We start from the raw sequence: 15,778 nt of genomic DNA, 5'->3' as shown, positions 1-15,778 counted from the left end.
TAAAACTATAAAGTACGTTTACAAATTTACACAGTAAAAAAAAAATCACATTTTATCTTAAGTTAATTTAATTTAATTTTAAGAACATAATATCATAATAAAGAGCTATATTCACTACAACCACAATTCAAACAGTTACCACTACTCCAAAGCCTCCAAATAAACTGTTATAAATAAATAAAGTGCTTATATTATTATTAAATTATATAATCTCCTTTTATGAACTTTGAGCCTTGGTAAATCCAGAGCAGATATGGCGGGTGGGGCCTCTTCCCTGGAACTGGTTTAGTGCCTTGGAGCGTGTTCCAGGTGGAGAGGTATTTGCATGTCAAAACTGGAACCCACACCCTCCATCCATTGAGACACTTCCTGCTCTTTGTCTCGTCTACCAGCTCTCTCTCCCTCTCTGGCTCTCTCTCCTAGAGTAAATATGGTGACAGTGTCTGACCAGGATATTTTAAGAGAGTTCAAGAGGATTTTTACCTAACTCACAATCTGGACGTAAGTCACTGCTCTAGAAATCTTTACATTATGCCAACTTCTCCATTTCAAAGTATCTCCAGCCTGTATGGAAGTTTGTTGTAATGTAAAGATGCATACAAATGCTGATGTTTAGAGGCACTGTTGGTGGAACCTTTTTAAGTTGAATTGTCAAAAATTTATAACGGCAGACAACCAGTATTTATTTATAGAGTACATACGAAATATTTACTTAACAGCTCAACCTTGTAATGTCATGAGTGAACTGACATTGGCTTTATATGTATAAAGTTATTAACAATAAAAAATAACACATGGTCAATTGTAGACCACACATTTAATCAACACAGCAAGTGAGATGTATACGTACAGTATATGTGTATATACGTGTATATGTGTGTGTGTATATATATATACAGATTTATGTTTATACACATGTATGTCTATGTGTATATGTAAATGTGTTTGCATTTGTATATGTATATATGTATATATACAGTACTAGTCAAAAGTTTGGACACCTACTCATTCAAGGGTGTTTATTATATTTGTTTCTACATTGTAGAATAATAGTGAAGACATCAAAATGTTGAGATAACATATAGGGAATAATGTAGCTAGCAAAACGTGATCAAACAGATCAAAATATATTTTAAATTCTTTAAAGTAGACACCCTTTGCCTTTATGACAGGTTTGCACACTCTTCATGAGGTGTGAAATGCTTCTCCAGGTTGTGAAGACACACACAACCATCTCAAGGGTTTACTGAGAATGGTCCGAAAAAGAGAAAATATCCAGTGAGAGGCAGTTGTGTGGACGAAAATGTCTTGTTGATGTCATAGGAGAATGGGCAGACTGGTTCGAGATGTTAGAAAGACAACAGTAACTCAAATAACCACTCATTACAACCAAGGTATGCAGAATACCATCTGAACGCACAATACCTTGAACCTTGAAACAGATGGGCTACAGCAGCAGAAGATCACACCGGGTGCCATTCCTGTCAGCTAAGAACTGGAAACTGAGGCTACAATTGGCACAGGCTCACCAAAAATGGACAATAGAAGATTGGAAAAACATTGCCTGGTCTGATGAGTCTCAATTTCAGCTGCAACATTCAGATGGTAGTGTCAGAATTTGGCTAACTCCACACCATACCTGAGTATTGTCGCTGACTTTGTCCATCCCTTTATGACCACAGTGTACCCATCTTCTAATGGCTACTTCCAGCAGGATAATGCACCATGTCACAAAGCTCAAATCATCTCAAATTGTTTTTTTTTAACATGACAATGAGTTCACTGTACTCCAATGGCCTTCACAGTCACCAGATCTCAATCCAATAGAGCACCTTTGGGATGTGGTGGAACGGGAGATTCACATAATGGCTGTGCAGCCGACAAAACTGCAGCAACTGTGTGATGCTATCATGTCAATATGGACTTGTTAAATCTATGCCACAAAGAATTAAGACAGTTCTGAAGGCAGAAGGGCAACCCGGTACTAGCAAGGTGTGCCTAATATATATATACATATATAAATACATATATATATATATATATATATATATATATATATATATATATATATATATATATATATATATATATATATATATATATATATATATATATATATATGTATATATAGTATGTGTATGTAGACACATACATACATATGGGGCACTAGGTCTACTAGATTAGGTCTCCAAAACCTTTTCCAATTAATACAATTAAATAATAACAATTAATTAGAGCTAATTAAAATTAATGAATACACATTTATAAAAGGTCCGCAAAATATTTGAGTCCACCTCACACTGAGAAGGAATGGAATACATTAATTTATAAACATCATCATTATGATATTATTTTCCCTAAAGCATTACATTTCACTGCATATATATATGAAAGTATGTATATGTATGTGATGAATAAACCTCTTGAAATCTTGAACAGCACAGATAAATTATTTTCTCAGATCGAGTAGTTATTGATTTGTTTCCCGCCATGGAACTTATTTAAGGTGGATTGTGTTACCTTGATTAAATAGCCCCAGTGTTGAATCAGAGCTAAAGAAGGAGCTATAGAAGGAGATGCAGATGGAGATGTAGAAGGAACTGTAGAAGGAACTATAGAAGCTCTAGTTTTACATCTGCTCATAGGAATCTGAACACCTGCTTTGTTTTGTGAATTAAACATATGCATTCATTTTTTATGTATTTATGAAGATAATAGTCCCAGTATGTAAATGTTCTGAAATGCACAATGAGGCAGAACTAGACAAATTAGATATTGTGGCTGAAACACGTCATCACAGATCCTCTGAAAATCCACACCCTGATCCTTATCATGTGACCTACACCCTCCATCGCTTCAGTTCACTCAGCATATGTTGGATTTTTTTTTGCTTGTCCAAAACAGGTCTAATTAAACTGTTGCCTGGCGGCCATGATGGATACCCAGCAGCAGTCACTGCTGTCTTCCTGCAGGGGCGAGTTCAGAGCTGAGGACTACATCCAGCCGCACTACAAGGAGGCCTACCGCCTGGCCATTGACCACCTGCTGAGCGGGGGCAGGGCAGGGTACCAGAAGTTCCTCAATGGGGAGCGGGTGGGGAGCTTCCTGTCTGAAGAGGAGCTACTCTTCATCACTGCTAATGCAGGGAAGCCTCTAAACCACCACACGGAGGAGAAGGAGGAGGAACAAGAGGAGGTGACAACTGGAGCTCTCGACAAGTCCTCCACGGGGACATACTGGCCCCTGCACTCGGACGTGGAGATCCCGGACCTAGACCTGGGCTGGCCCAAGGTCCTGCATGAGAGACTACAGACCAACATTGACCTGCTGTTCCACCCGCCCCGGCAGAACAACCCCAGCATCAAGGAGGTGGTACGCAGACACATCCAGGACGCCAGACAGGTGATGAGAATACCTCTAAGATAAGACATAAGAGATAAGACAAGACAAGACAGGATCAGTGAGGTTGACCTTTGGAAAGTCTTTCATTGCAGTGCAATAGGTTTAATTTAGGAATTATAAATACAGGATACAGTATATATTTTTTCAGGTTTTTGATATATATATATATATGTATATGTATATTCAGTATATATATTTGTATATGTTTTTTTAGGTTGTCAGGTCATAAAGCTTTTTGTGCCAGAGGAACTTTGTCATAGTTCTAAGTACTTTTTGGAGGAACCCTCCCTTTATTTTGTCAGCACTGCAGGAACTAGGAATGATTGTAAAGCTTAGAACTCTGTTTTGAGGAACCTTTCTAGCTCCTACTCCAGGGCAGGGACTAACTGGCACGAGAGGAACCTTCAGTGACGTAAGTGCACGGTGATTGGTCCAGACGTAAGTCCACGGTCCCTCACCAGTCCCTGCACTACACAGGCCCTACACTCAGGGGTAATAAAAAATAACCAATAAAAATAAAAATGAATAGAAATAGTATTTTCTTATTCTTATATTAGATATATTTATTTCATTTTCTAACATTAATTGAATTAATTAACATGCGCCCCATAATCCCCATGCGCTGTCCTGTGCCTAACTAAAGTCAGAACCAACTTTTAAATTAAGTCTTGTAGATCTAATATGAGTGAATAACCAGCAACTGGGGACCTCCCCAGTTTCTAGTTCCCCTCAAGGAGTCCCCAGAACTGTTCGGTGCGAAAACGCCTATCGACTTAACAATCATTTTTCCTTTTTTTGTATTTATTTTTAGAATTTTCATCGACAAACAGGACAAACATCCTGTTTTTCTAAAAAAACGGACAAAAAAAGTAACAGCCGATCCATCACTTTCCAAGAAAAATTGAACATTCCAATGTGCAACTATGGAACATAGACGACAAAATTAAATGATAAGGTGGTAGGCAAGGTAAGAACACAGCTACTATACAAAATATGAAAACAAAATATGAACCACCTGCAATAATATAAACCCCATTGTTTTAATCACAGCAGGGGGTTCGCAGTTTGACAACATTGTTGCCAAATCTAAAAAGACAAAAAAACACTAGAATTCTCTGTCACCCCTGATGTGAAAAGCACTGTGAGTAACTAGAGATTAAATTACTTCAAGAGATTCTTAGACCCATTTTGTTGTTCTTTGTTTTTGTTGACAAGGAGTGTCTCACTGTCTTAGTTTCATTTTCTCAGTGGCTCAGTCTTATGCTGCATTAACACATGCACTGCAACACTGAAATTATCTGGACATTGCCTGAAAGAGTTGTATGTGTGAACGCAAATGTCAGAATCATTTCGACAGGACATTAATAGGAGTTTACTCAGCCAGCACCCTAGTACAAAGTCTGTGTAATGTCCAAGTACGTGTGAACAGAGCAGGTGATTTTCTGGAGAATTTGTGTGTTGATGACATCTCTATCATGCGACTGGCGCATGGAAGAGACGTCATCAACGCGCCCACTTGCTGTGGGTGAAGATGGGTAATTTACCACCGTAACATACGAGTACAAAGATGAAGAAGATAATATAATATAAACAATATTATATTTCGGACACATCTAAATACATGGATTATCAACGCAAAAAAAAAGTCTGAATTACTGATAAGTCGCTAGCCTCCTCCACTATCTTGGGTGGTGCTGTAAAACTCCAAGTATATCCACCTGCGGTCTTGCCCCTAAAAACCCTACAAACCGAACCATGGCCATACCCACCCCCTCCCCCGACACTACGGTGGCTGTGGAAGACGCAGATAAAGAAGAAATTATGGCACATGGAGCTCAGGTGAGAATGCCAAACTTCGAGAAAGTATGGTTAATGAACTTATAGTATAACTAATGATCTCATAGTTTTATACAATGATTTGCTCGTGTTACAGTGTAAATATTATTCATTTTGTTCCTTTTTGCGCATTTAATCAATTAAATTATTGTTAAAGCGTTATCGTAACAAGTAACGCTAAGGTAAAGATGAACTATATGCTATTTTCGAACTTTGAGATTCAAGAAACTGTATTTAGGTTGCATATTAAATACTTGTGAGCTCAGGTCACATATTTTAAAGCAAGGTGAATTGAAGGGATGCAAAGTTGAAATGTTCCATTTAAAGGAATTTCTAAAGAGTTCTTTGGAGTCACGGGCAACAGTGTCATGTGATAGCCTACATATATTTTTAGCTTGACAGATGGAACAATACAGAAAGCTTCACATGTACAAAAATCTGATTTTGTGTAGGTTGACTTTCATTTGAACTGCAAGCCAGGTAGGTGTATTGGAGATTTTTAATGTTTATTTATTTAAAACATTTATTAGTTGTTATACTGTAGACATATACATATGCAGTGTTATTTATTATATTTATTCCTTTTAGTGTGTGTTTTAAAGTAACATGGTATACACGTATTGGAAGGTGGAGCAAAGTAACCCAGGTGGATTTAATTAGGCTGGGGCCTCTGTTTTAAATGTGATCTGGGGAAGGATGTCCATGTTGTGAGCGACACAGTTTTAGCCTTGTGCTTTTAAACCAAGTTGGAAGCCTGCACTTTTTAATAAATTATCAACTATTTTTAAGTTTTTTTCCTTAGCTTCTTTTTAAACCTTTTTAAAGTGAGGAAAAGGCCGGCCTTCATCCCATTGGCTAATACAGTCCAGTCCATTGCTGCTTGTTTAAGAAGTTAAGTATTTCCAATATTAAACTCACTAAAATTTGAATTATATTTTATACTCCAATAGACCGACAACACAACATTCCCAGATGGAGCATGCCCAGAGCTCAAAAGATTGGACTTTCCAGTGTCCATTTTCACAGGACCCTGTCCTTATTGCTCATTTGCAGGGCCACACGATATCTATTGTAAAATATCGAGGTAAGTCCATCTATATTATTATATATTTCATCATATAAATTTTGAATGGTCTCCATGTTTCCTTAAGGGATAATTCCTCACATATTTTGAATGTGTGAGGAATGTGTTGTCTGTGCCCCAGGACACAGACAAATCAGGCATTGTGGGCTCATTTGATGTTTGTATGAGCTTTCACATTCCAAATTAGATTTATATTCAGGTTCTGACCTGGTAGTGATGCTGGAATAATAACCTCATGTGGGTTTAATAGCACAATTTATTTATTTATTGCTCCCACATAAACACCATTTTTTCAAATTGTGTATTTACAAAACTATTAATTGTTTATATGTTTCTAGCATCTTCTAAATCACTTTATCTGTCTTTCTTTTAGGTATAAATGGCACCTTGGCTGTGGGGTTAGCAGCCATTATCACTAAGGCTTTTGTCCCTGAATAATTGAGAGAAAAGAGCTGTTCCTTAATCACTTTAAAAACTGCTGCACTCAACCCCCAACTACTGAGGCGACGATGGCTCTGGAAACTACAGCCACAGCGGCTTCAGTGACTACTCAATAAAAGCTTAAGGACTTGAAGGACAAACTCAAAAGAGCTTTGGAGTCAGTTTTTAAAAAGGCGTTAACCTCACTGACTTGTTCAGTCTCTCCACCTCCTGTCTGCTGTACCACAACCCAAACAGATCAGTCGTAGTAATAGAAGGAAAAAGTGAAATGTAAAAACAATTGTACATGCTGAATAGTACAAACAATGAAGACACTAAGCTGCAGTGCGTGATACGGCTATGATATTTTTTGTTTAATTCAATAAGGAAATGTGAATGATTTAGTTCATTAGTGGGCCCTCTAATGTGGTGTAAAAGAGTAGAAAATTATTAATTCTAATCATTGTGGAGGGGTATTCAGCTCATATCAATGACATACCTAACTACATAGGCTAATGTGAGATTCAAAAATTAGACTAAAAGTCATGTTTTCAAGTTATAGTAGGCCTAGGTTAAATGCATGTGTTTGAAACTTTAATGATCCTATGATGTGAAGTTTGCGAAAGATATTAAATTATTCAGATTATAAAACGTATAAAAATTCCATTTTGGTCTCTCTGCCTGTCTGCCTGTCTCTCTGTTTATCCATCCAAAACTAGAATATACAGTTTGTGATGACTTTCATATTTTATACATGAATAATGAAGTTTATTAGCCAGAATCTGATAACAATGAAGCTATGAATCAAAATCCTAAAATCTCAGTCCGTAACAGAAAGCTGAGTTTTTATTGACTTTATTTTATGGGCAGTTATTTGTGTAGTAGCTTTGAAAAGGATGATTATTTTGTCCTGTATATCCGATAATCAGATATTAACTGTATTGATCAGCGTCGCTTTCCAGCTAAAGACAGATTCCCATAGAAAACTAAACCTGACTGAACAGTAAGTTCATTCTCCAACTGCAGGGTTCAATCATGCATTTACATGTCCGAGGAATTTGTCATGGTGAATTGATGCCATTCTACAGACGATTCACATTTTAAAAAGCTCAAAAGGGCATTAGACAACTTTTGTGCCGCTGTCACAAGGACAACCGCGTCACCTTATGTTTTCCTCAGAACGCTCAGTGTAAATTATCAACACCACTTTGGAAATAAGAGAGATGAAGAAAGAAGAATGTTAACAGAAGCGGCAAATTTAAACTGCTTCGGCTCGTTGCTGCAATATGTCAACATCGCTGCCATATCGGAACGGGCAACACTGGCCTGTAAACAAATACAAGTAAATGGGAGAGCTCTGTATTTTCTGGATAAAAAGCACTAAAACATTTACATTTTTCAACCGATTTCAATGAGTCGTTTTTATGTTCCACGATTTATGATCTACCTCGAGCAGACTGCTCCACCATCCACCATTTCCGATAATGGTTACGCATTGGTGAATGCACTGCCGTAAATCCATCATTTTACCGGGGATTCGTTCCCGTTGGCATTCTGAATGCACAGTGTTATGGAGGCTTATAGGGAACTAATCTAAACCCTGATGATTTCATTATTCTTTAGCCATTACACTGTGCAATCAACATTAACTTCATAATGATAAGTAATAAGTAAAAGCAGTCGTCTATTGCACCTTTAACAGACTGAATAATAATAATAATAATAATAATGATTAAATAAAATTGACTAAAATAAGTAAAAATGTAATTAAATGAAAATTAAAATTGCCAAATATACACAAATGGCTGAAAAATACAAAACAAATAGTCAAATATATAAAAATATATCAAACACAAACGAATTGGTATTGCTAAATTATGAAATAAAATAAAATGCAATTTAAATAATAATAATGTAATAATTTAATAATAATAATTAAAGTAATTCAATTGTCCTCGTGGTGTCTCTTGCAGGTCATTGCCATAGTAATGGATGTGTTTACCGATGTGGACATATTTAAAGAGATGATGGATGCCTCGGCCAGAGGGGTTCCCGTCTACCTGCTTCTGGACCATTGCAAAATGAAAAGGTTCCTGACTATGGCTGAAAACCAAGACATTAAAATCCAACAACTCAAGGTGAGTGTACGGAATGTAAATAGCACAATTTTAACCTTATTTATCATTCATACACATTTATCATGCAGTGTTTACCTTTGCCTATTTACACTGTACAGATAATATAATAAGAACATAGTAATAAATTATACCTTATATACTTATACTGTAGATAGATAGATAGAGGATGTGGATGGACGGATGGATAGTTGGATGATAGATGGATGGATATAGACATGTCATCCTAGAAGATTGACTGTACACAATAAAATATGATCATACACACTAAACCTCATGATAAATATGAAATATAAACCTATAAAAATAAACAATACAAAAATAAACCTACAAATATAAACAGGAAACAAAATGTTCATAATAATGCTAAACCTAAGGAAGATACAGAATACAGAATAATATTCTGATCAACAAACGTTCGTACGTTCTGGATTTGTGCAAAATATATATATTTTACCTATAATGCATCCTGTGCATAGAATCACACTTCGTAAAATTTGTTATTGAACTTGTATAGTCTGTATATTTTCATGTATTTAGTCTATTTATGTTCTTTATTTATTTATATTATTTTTTTGGGCTATTTTCATGTATTTGGCTTTTTTAAGACTGCTAAGCTTTCTTTATTTTTTACCAAGTCGAAGCATGAATATATGGAAATGTGCTTTGTCTTTGCAGAATAAACACATTTGGATTCAAATTCCAATTTTCCAGATTTTAATGGATAATGCACATTAAAATAATTTGAACAGAAAATATAAACTGTATTCTGCAAAGACACTTCGGCCGTTTTTTTTTAAGTTATTTACTTTTCCAGTGCTACACCTAGTTGCTGCTCAAACAAAGGTTACAAGTACAAGAAGGTTTTGTATTGGGTTGTTATATATGGAGACTCCAAACCCTTTTTTTAATTGCTTTTACTGTGTCACAAAGCCCTTAAGCCTGATGCACAGCCTGGTTTCTCCTGTTTGAACTGGGTGAGGTTATAATTACTAACTGGCTACAAGATGTTAGGAATTAAAAACACGCCCTATACCGAATACGCACATTCATTACAGAAAAACATGACATTAGAAAACTTGGTGTTTATCCCATTTGATTATGTAATGCTGTGAAATGAATGATAAAATAGTCATAATAAAAAAAAATACTAAGACCTACTAAATAAGACCACAGATCAAGTAGATAATAATACTTTATTATTATTATTATTATTATTATTATTATTATTATTATTATTCTTCTTTATTTTAATTTTTTTTTTTATTAGGGAATATCCGGAAATATTCTTTTGAACTGGTCATGTCACGAACAACTCATAGTTGAAGTTTCATCCAAATTGATCCAAATTCAGAGCAGAAATTTGTGAAAAACTGAACAACTTTGACCCCAAATATTCAGCTGATCGGGCTTTACTGACATGCCACTATTCGTAAACAAAATGAAAGAGATGAGATTTCGAGTAAGACGCTTTATGACATTATCATATGATTTACTATTAATGTGCAGGTTCTGGTTCCGAATGTGCATTGGCACCGTGTCCAGTGTAGACTGTCACTCTGTAGTGGTTCAACATTACAAACTATGTGTTTACGTTCGTGTATATCCATGTACTTTCTTACCTGGTAGATATCTGTGGATCTGTTCGATTGATATTTTATCTCTTTGGTCTCCATTACTTTGCAGGATTCATGAAAAATACGAAACAGTAGTCCACAAAAACTCATGACCACATCGAGTCGAATCCACTCAAATGTGCGGCTGAGTGATGCGTTCACGATCCAACGAGCCGTGGGAAAAATAGAAGCCTTGATATGGTAAATACTCACAGAAATACCACAATGTTTTTTGGATTTCATGGAAACATAACTTATTGAAATGAGATCCAAGGAATAAAGTCAAAACTAATATTACATCAACTCAAGTACCTTCGTAAACCTCCGTAAATACGTCACTTCAAACAGGGACACAAACAGCCAATCGTACAGCAGGAGTGCCGGTGCCTCCTAAAACGCCAATTTGAACTGGAACTTGCACTCCTCCCAACCCAAACCTTATGCGGCCCCTATACCTGAAAAGGAGAGCGATTAAAGAAAGAATCCGCAGTAGGACAGAGTCCCTCGGTCCGCTCTTAACATCGCTGCATACTGTATAATTACGGAGCGCAGATTCGGGTACCCCTGAACCTCCGAAACCTGTAATCTGTACCGTACATGACTAAACTGGACCCTATGTATTGCTGCCTGCAGCTATATTTATTATTCTTATTATTATTGTTGTTGTTATTATTATTATATAATTATGATTACTATTTATATGATTATTATTATTATTATTATTATTATTATTATTATTATTATTATTATTATCACTACTACTACAACTACTACTTATAATAATAATGTTGCAACTTTAGATAATATTTTCATGAATTCTTAAGATTGCATGTGATATTTTCTTCATTTAACATTTTTTCCTATAAACTGCCTTTTTGACTTTTGTCTGAGGCTTTCTGAACCTGTTAATACATTTTTTCTACTTTCACTATTGTATTGACTGCAGAACATGAGGGTGCGCACGGTGAAAGGTCAGGATTACCTCTGTCGATCAGGAGCCCGGTTTCAGGGAGCAATGGAGCAGAAGTTCCTGTTAGTCGACTGCAAGACGGCGCTGTACGGCTCGTACAGGTGAGGAGCGTTTGGAAACCACTGAGCTGTTAACTGAGATGTTGCACTCCTCATTACATGTTTTCATCCACCAAAATGGAGCTGATCTCTCCTCCTTTCATGTCACTTGAATGTTCCATCAGTTATGTAAGCAAGCCATTTGTGTGACACAGTAATTACCCCACGAAAACGGGATGGATATTCCAAGAATTTGACTCAAATTATCCATGAAGTCAAGACCCCACAAAAACGCAATGGATATTCCAAGAATTTGACTCAAATTATCCATGAATTCAAGATATCTCAGTAAATACAGCAGAAAATGAAATTACAACATAGTAAATAGTTCTTTGGACCAAAGACGTAATGACGAAAAGTAACGTAATGTAAGGTAATATAGTAAATAAAATGCATTTCCTATATAGATATCCCCTTAAGACATTGATTAAAGCAAAAAGAAAAAAGCCTTAATGACTAATCAGTGACTGTGAATCCCTAGAGGAAGCCACAGGAATTATAACTACATTGCTTATGTGTCTCCTCCTCTACCACCTCCCCGAACTGAACCCCAAACCCCTCCCATCCCCATCAGCTATGGTGTGTGTGTGTATAATGGAGAAATTATTAATTAATTACTATTGATTCATTACATTTAACTTCAATAATTTTTGGGATCCCTCTGCAAGTGATTTTCAATGTTGAGAAAAATCTACAGACTTATAGAAAGTTTATAGACCAAATCAGGGAGAAGTTGCTTATACAGGATGTTGACTTTTATATGTTCTGATTTGTAGAGTGTGGGAGTCTCTACCCGCATGTACGGGTTTAGGGAGGGGACGGAGTCATTCGGGTAGTGGAGCGTCTAGCTGACACAACAGAAAAATAAACAGATTGAAAGATTGACAGAGTTCGTTTTGCGTCGATGTGCTCCGGACCGCAGGCGTTTCTGTGTCCTACGCCTCAGCTCCCCACTGAAAGACAGAACAACATATGACCAACATATGACTGACCAATCAGCGCTAAAGAGGCTGATTGGTCAGCGCTAAAGAGGCTGATTGGTAACGCTGCACTGCCACGGCCCAGCCAGCCCGTCCCTTGCAGACGTGGCTTAACACCGCCACCCTCGTCTGCCAAATATAGTATGCCTTTTCTTTTCTGAGATCTTATTGCCAATTCTAAATAATTGATTTTCATGTTTTCCTGTTTATCCCCAGCTTCACGTGGTCCTTTGAGAAGATCAACCTAAGCATGGTCCAGGTGATTACCGGCCACCTGGTGCAGTCCTACGATGAGGAGTTTCGAACCCTCTACGCCCAGTCCTCTGTCCCCGCAGAGCTGGGTCCTCCCAAGGACTTGTTACACGACATCAGACCTAATGGAAGACCGATTATACCTGAATATGCCTCTAATCAGAGCAGCAGATTCGAGCGAAAGGACCATCTGAGGCACACCCTGGACGCAGTATATAGGAAAACATGTGAGAAACCGATGGGCCTGAGAGACCTTTACGAGGATCCAGGGGAACACAGGCCCCCGATGTATCAAGGCATGGGTGTTCATAACCCCATGCCTAAGATACATCCTGTGGAACAGACAAACTACCCAAAAAGACACAGCTATGCCGGGGAAAGACAAGATGCTTTATATATCCCACAGAACATGGGACATAGAGCAAGCAACTGGAACATTTCTGAAGATGCAGGCTTTCATAATGGAAGAACTAGGTACCCCTCTGCTTTAGACTATTCCCAAGAACCGCGGATGTACAGAGGTCAAAACATGCGTCAGTCACATTTCGGCAACGACACACACACCCAGCAACACATGCCAATGCTGGAGAACACTTCCAAGTCCTTCATGCGCACATGGAGGATTGAATCTTACCTCCAGAATCCAGATGCTTCATTTGGAGAATCCTGTGACTTTCTAGACCAATATGAAACAGCAGACGCCAAACCTAGCACTGTTATGCACTCTCGCATGAGGTCCTCCCTTGTTTTCAGGTCCATGATTCCGGAGCAATTGGAGACAAACTGCTATGTGAACAATTCATCCACGGACCTTTCCGCAGTAGCACCCAACACTGCGATGCACTACTTGTCAATGCAGTGGCATCCAACAGAAGCAGAGGAAAGAGCAAGGAAATATGAGGAGATTGTGCTAAAGAGACAAAGTCTGCAGATTTTGGATGACACTGGGGATAATATGAGCTACATTCAAGGAATAATCCCTCACCATTCCATCTATGTGAATCTGGGCAGACCCAAAGGGGGAATAATGAACAACATAGACATTTCGACGGACAACTGGCACAAAAGGCACAGTGTGGCCGACCCAAGATCAAACACTGACTACCAAAAGGGTCAGGAGCCCTGCAGTCCCATGTATGGAGGAGCCTTTGCAGGGAGAGGGTTGGATCGAGGCATGGCCGGGGTCAGGGTCCCGAAGGGGCGTTATGGATCCAACCTGAATGAGGGCCAGCGCTCTGTGTCTCACTACAACGTCAAGAACTTTACGGAGAGGAGAAGCCCGCCGCCTTTGACCGTTTGGCATGAGCCGCCCTCCAGAACAGTGTCAGCAGCTGCACTGGACGGGAACGGCAAACAGCCCACATATAAAACCACGGGGATAGCTTCCCCGCATTTCTTGAAAAGGAGCTCCAAGAAAATCTGCTCGTTGCTTAACATATCGGAGAAGAAAGAAGCCTCTCCCCGAAACCTAGACGTAAGAAGCACTAAATCGAATGGCAGCACGAGCACCATTGTGGCCGAGGACGACAAATGCTGCTCGAACAGAAATGCGGACAGAAATCCCGCCCTTCAAAACTTCGACAGATCCTCCTTCGATGAGCAAAGGAACAGTACTGCTGATGCCGACGGCAGCTACCGTAAACTCTTGCCCCTCAAATACAAAGCTGAGGAGTTCCATCGTCGCCGTTCTCCTGCAGCGACGCTTTTGAGGACGGAGCAGCAGAGCTCTCTAAAGGATAGAGGTATTTGGACGGCACAGGAAACAGAAAGCTGGCCAAGGGATCAAGATGCTGAGAATCACCCGTTCAGCAGGTTTGAGGCTAACAGGGTATGCGGTTCTGCTCAGACTCAAGGGAAGAACCAGGAGAAGGCCAAGAGCTCGCTTCTCACCAAGGGTTCGACATCCACCGAGCGGGACCAGAGTCACAATGAGAACAAGCTTGGGAAATTCATACAAAGGATGGCGAACCTGATACACAAAAACAAGTGATTTTTCTTGGCTTCAGGCTGCTGGAGGTGAACAGTATTTTTTCACTCAAACTTATAAGCAATTGCACATTTTAGGCCTCATGGTTTGGTTTGGTTTATCATGTTTTTTCAACTTTGTTAATATTTTTGTTTACTACAAAAGCATATTTAGCAAATTTATACTTTCAGCCAGTTTTGCCACTTTTGTATAAATGTACACCTTTATGTGAAGAAATTTATATAAAAAAAAGCTTGATAAATCGTTTAGTTCTATTAGAAATGACATCGCCAGACCAATTCGTAAATGTGTATTAGTCTGGAATCTCTCAGTTAATTTCCAAATCAATTTCCAAGGGGTGTTACTGTTACAGAAATAAAAGGGTCGCTTTAATCTGCAATTTGTCTGTCAGTGGTTTTAAATAAAGAGGCAGACAGACACTGGTTTTTACTTGTACAAGGGTCAGGTCAGAAATGTGCTCTCAAGCAGCTCTCTGAGTCAAACAGTTTATTTTCAGGGAGTCAGAATATATAGTCAGTTTGACTTTATACATATTCCAGATAAGGTAGTCTCGACACACTAAGGAAAATGAGGTGCTGTTATTACTCTTGCGGCTGCATCAGCGGGAGGAGGCCGAAAAGACTATACTCTCACTTATACGGTTTGGAAAACCGTGGGAAAATGGGAAAATAATATGTGACGTAGGACATATGAGGTTGTGTATTACATTATGTGTGTGCATATATGTTTATGTGATTACATAGATTTAGATATATTGTTACATTGCCAACAGGCACAAACATCTTTTTTATCAACAAAAGTTCTTTAGGGAAAATATATCGTCCAGTTTGTTTAATACTGTCGTGATCGTTAATTCAACAGGCTGTTTTACACCAGTGGCAGCCATCTTGGTTGTTTACGAAAATGCTTCAACGGCACTCCTCTGCACAGTCATCGTGTCAAATCCGTCCCATATTAGATAACGGTTGTGATTGGCGGAAGTGGAAATCTGTTTGAAA

At 38.3% G+C, this 15,778-nt stretch overlaps 1 protein-coding gene across 1 annotated transcript; it reads left to right on the top strand.

Moving 5' to 3' along the window:
- Positions 1-402: 402 nt before the first annotated feature.
- fam83b (family with sequence similarity 83 member B) lies at positions 403-15,329 on the top strand. Its single transcript, XM_080017207.1, has 5 exons — positions 403-501; positions 2,905-3,402; positions 8,716-8,880; positions 11,440-11,564; positions 12,758-15,329. The coding sequence occupies exons 2-5, from the start codon at positions 2,932-2,934 to the stop codon at positions 14,781-14,783; spliced, it is 2,787 nt and encodes a 928-aa protein (XP_079873333.1). The 5' UTR covers positions 403-501; positions 2,905-2,931; the 3' UTR covers positions 14,784-15,329.
- The last annotated feature ends 449 nt before the right edge of the window (positions 15,330-15,778 follow it).

Source organism: Zeus faber (assembly GCF_960531495.2).
Source record: "Zeus faber genome assembly, chromosome: 16".
In the NCBI taxonomy this organism is placed as follows: domain Eukaryota; kingdom Metazoa; phylum Chordata; class Actinopteri; order Zeiformes; family Zeidae; genus Zeus; species Zeus faber.
Note: the sequence above shows the minus strand (reverse complement) of the source record. Positions and strands in the feature narration are given on the sequence as shown.

Bases quoted from the DNA above. Each gene is read 5' to 3' on its own strand.
- fam83b (XM_080017207.1), top strand. From the start codon at position 2,932: ATGATGGATACCCAGCAGCAGTCACTGCTGTCTTCCTGCAGGGGCGAG. The intron at 8,881-11,439 runs GTGAGTGTACGG...TATTGACTGCAG, and splicing joins TTAAAATCCAACAACTCAAG to AACATGAGGGTGCGCACGGT. The intron at 11,565-12,757 runs GTGAGGAGCGTT...GTTTATCCCCAG, and splicing joins GCGCTGTACGGCTCGTACAG to CTTCACGTGGTCCTTTGAGA.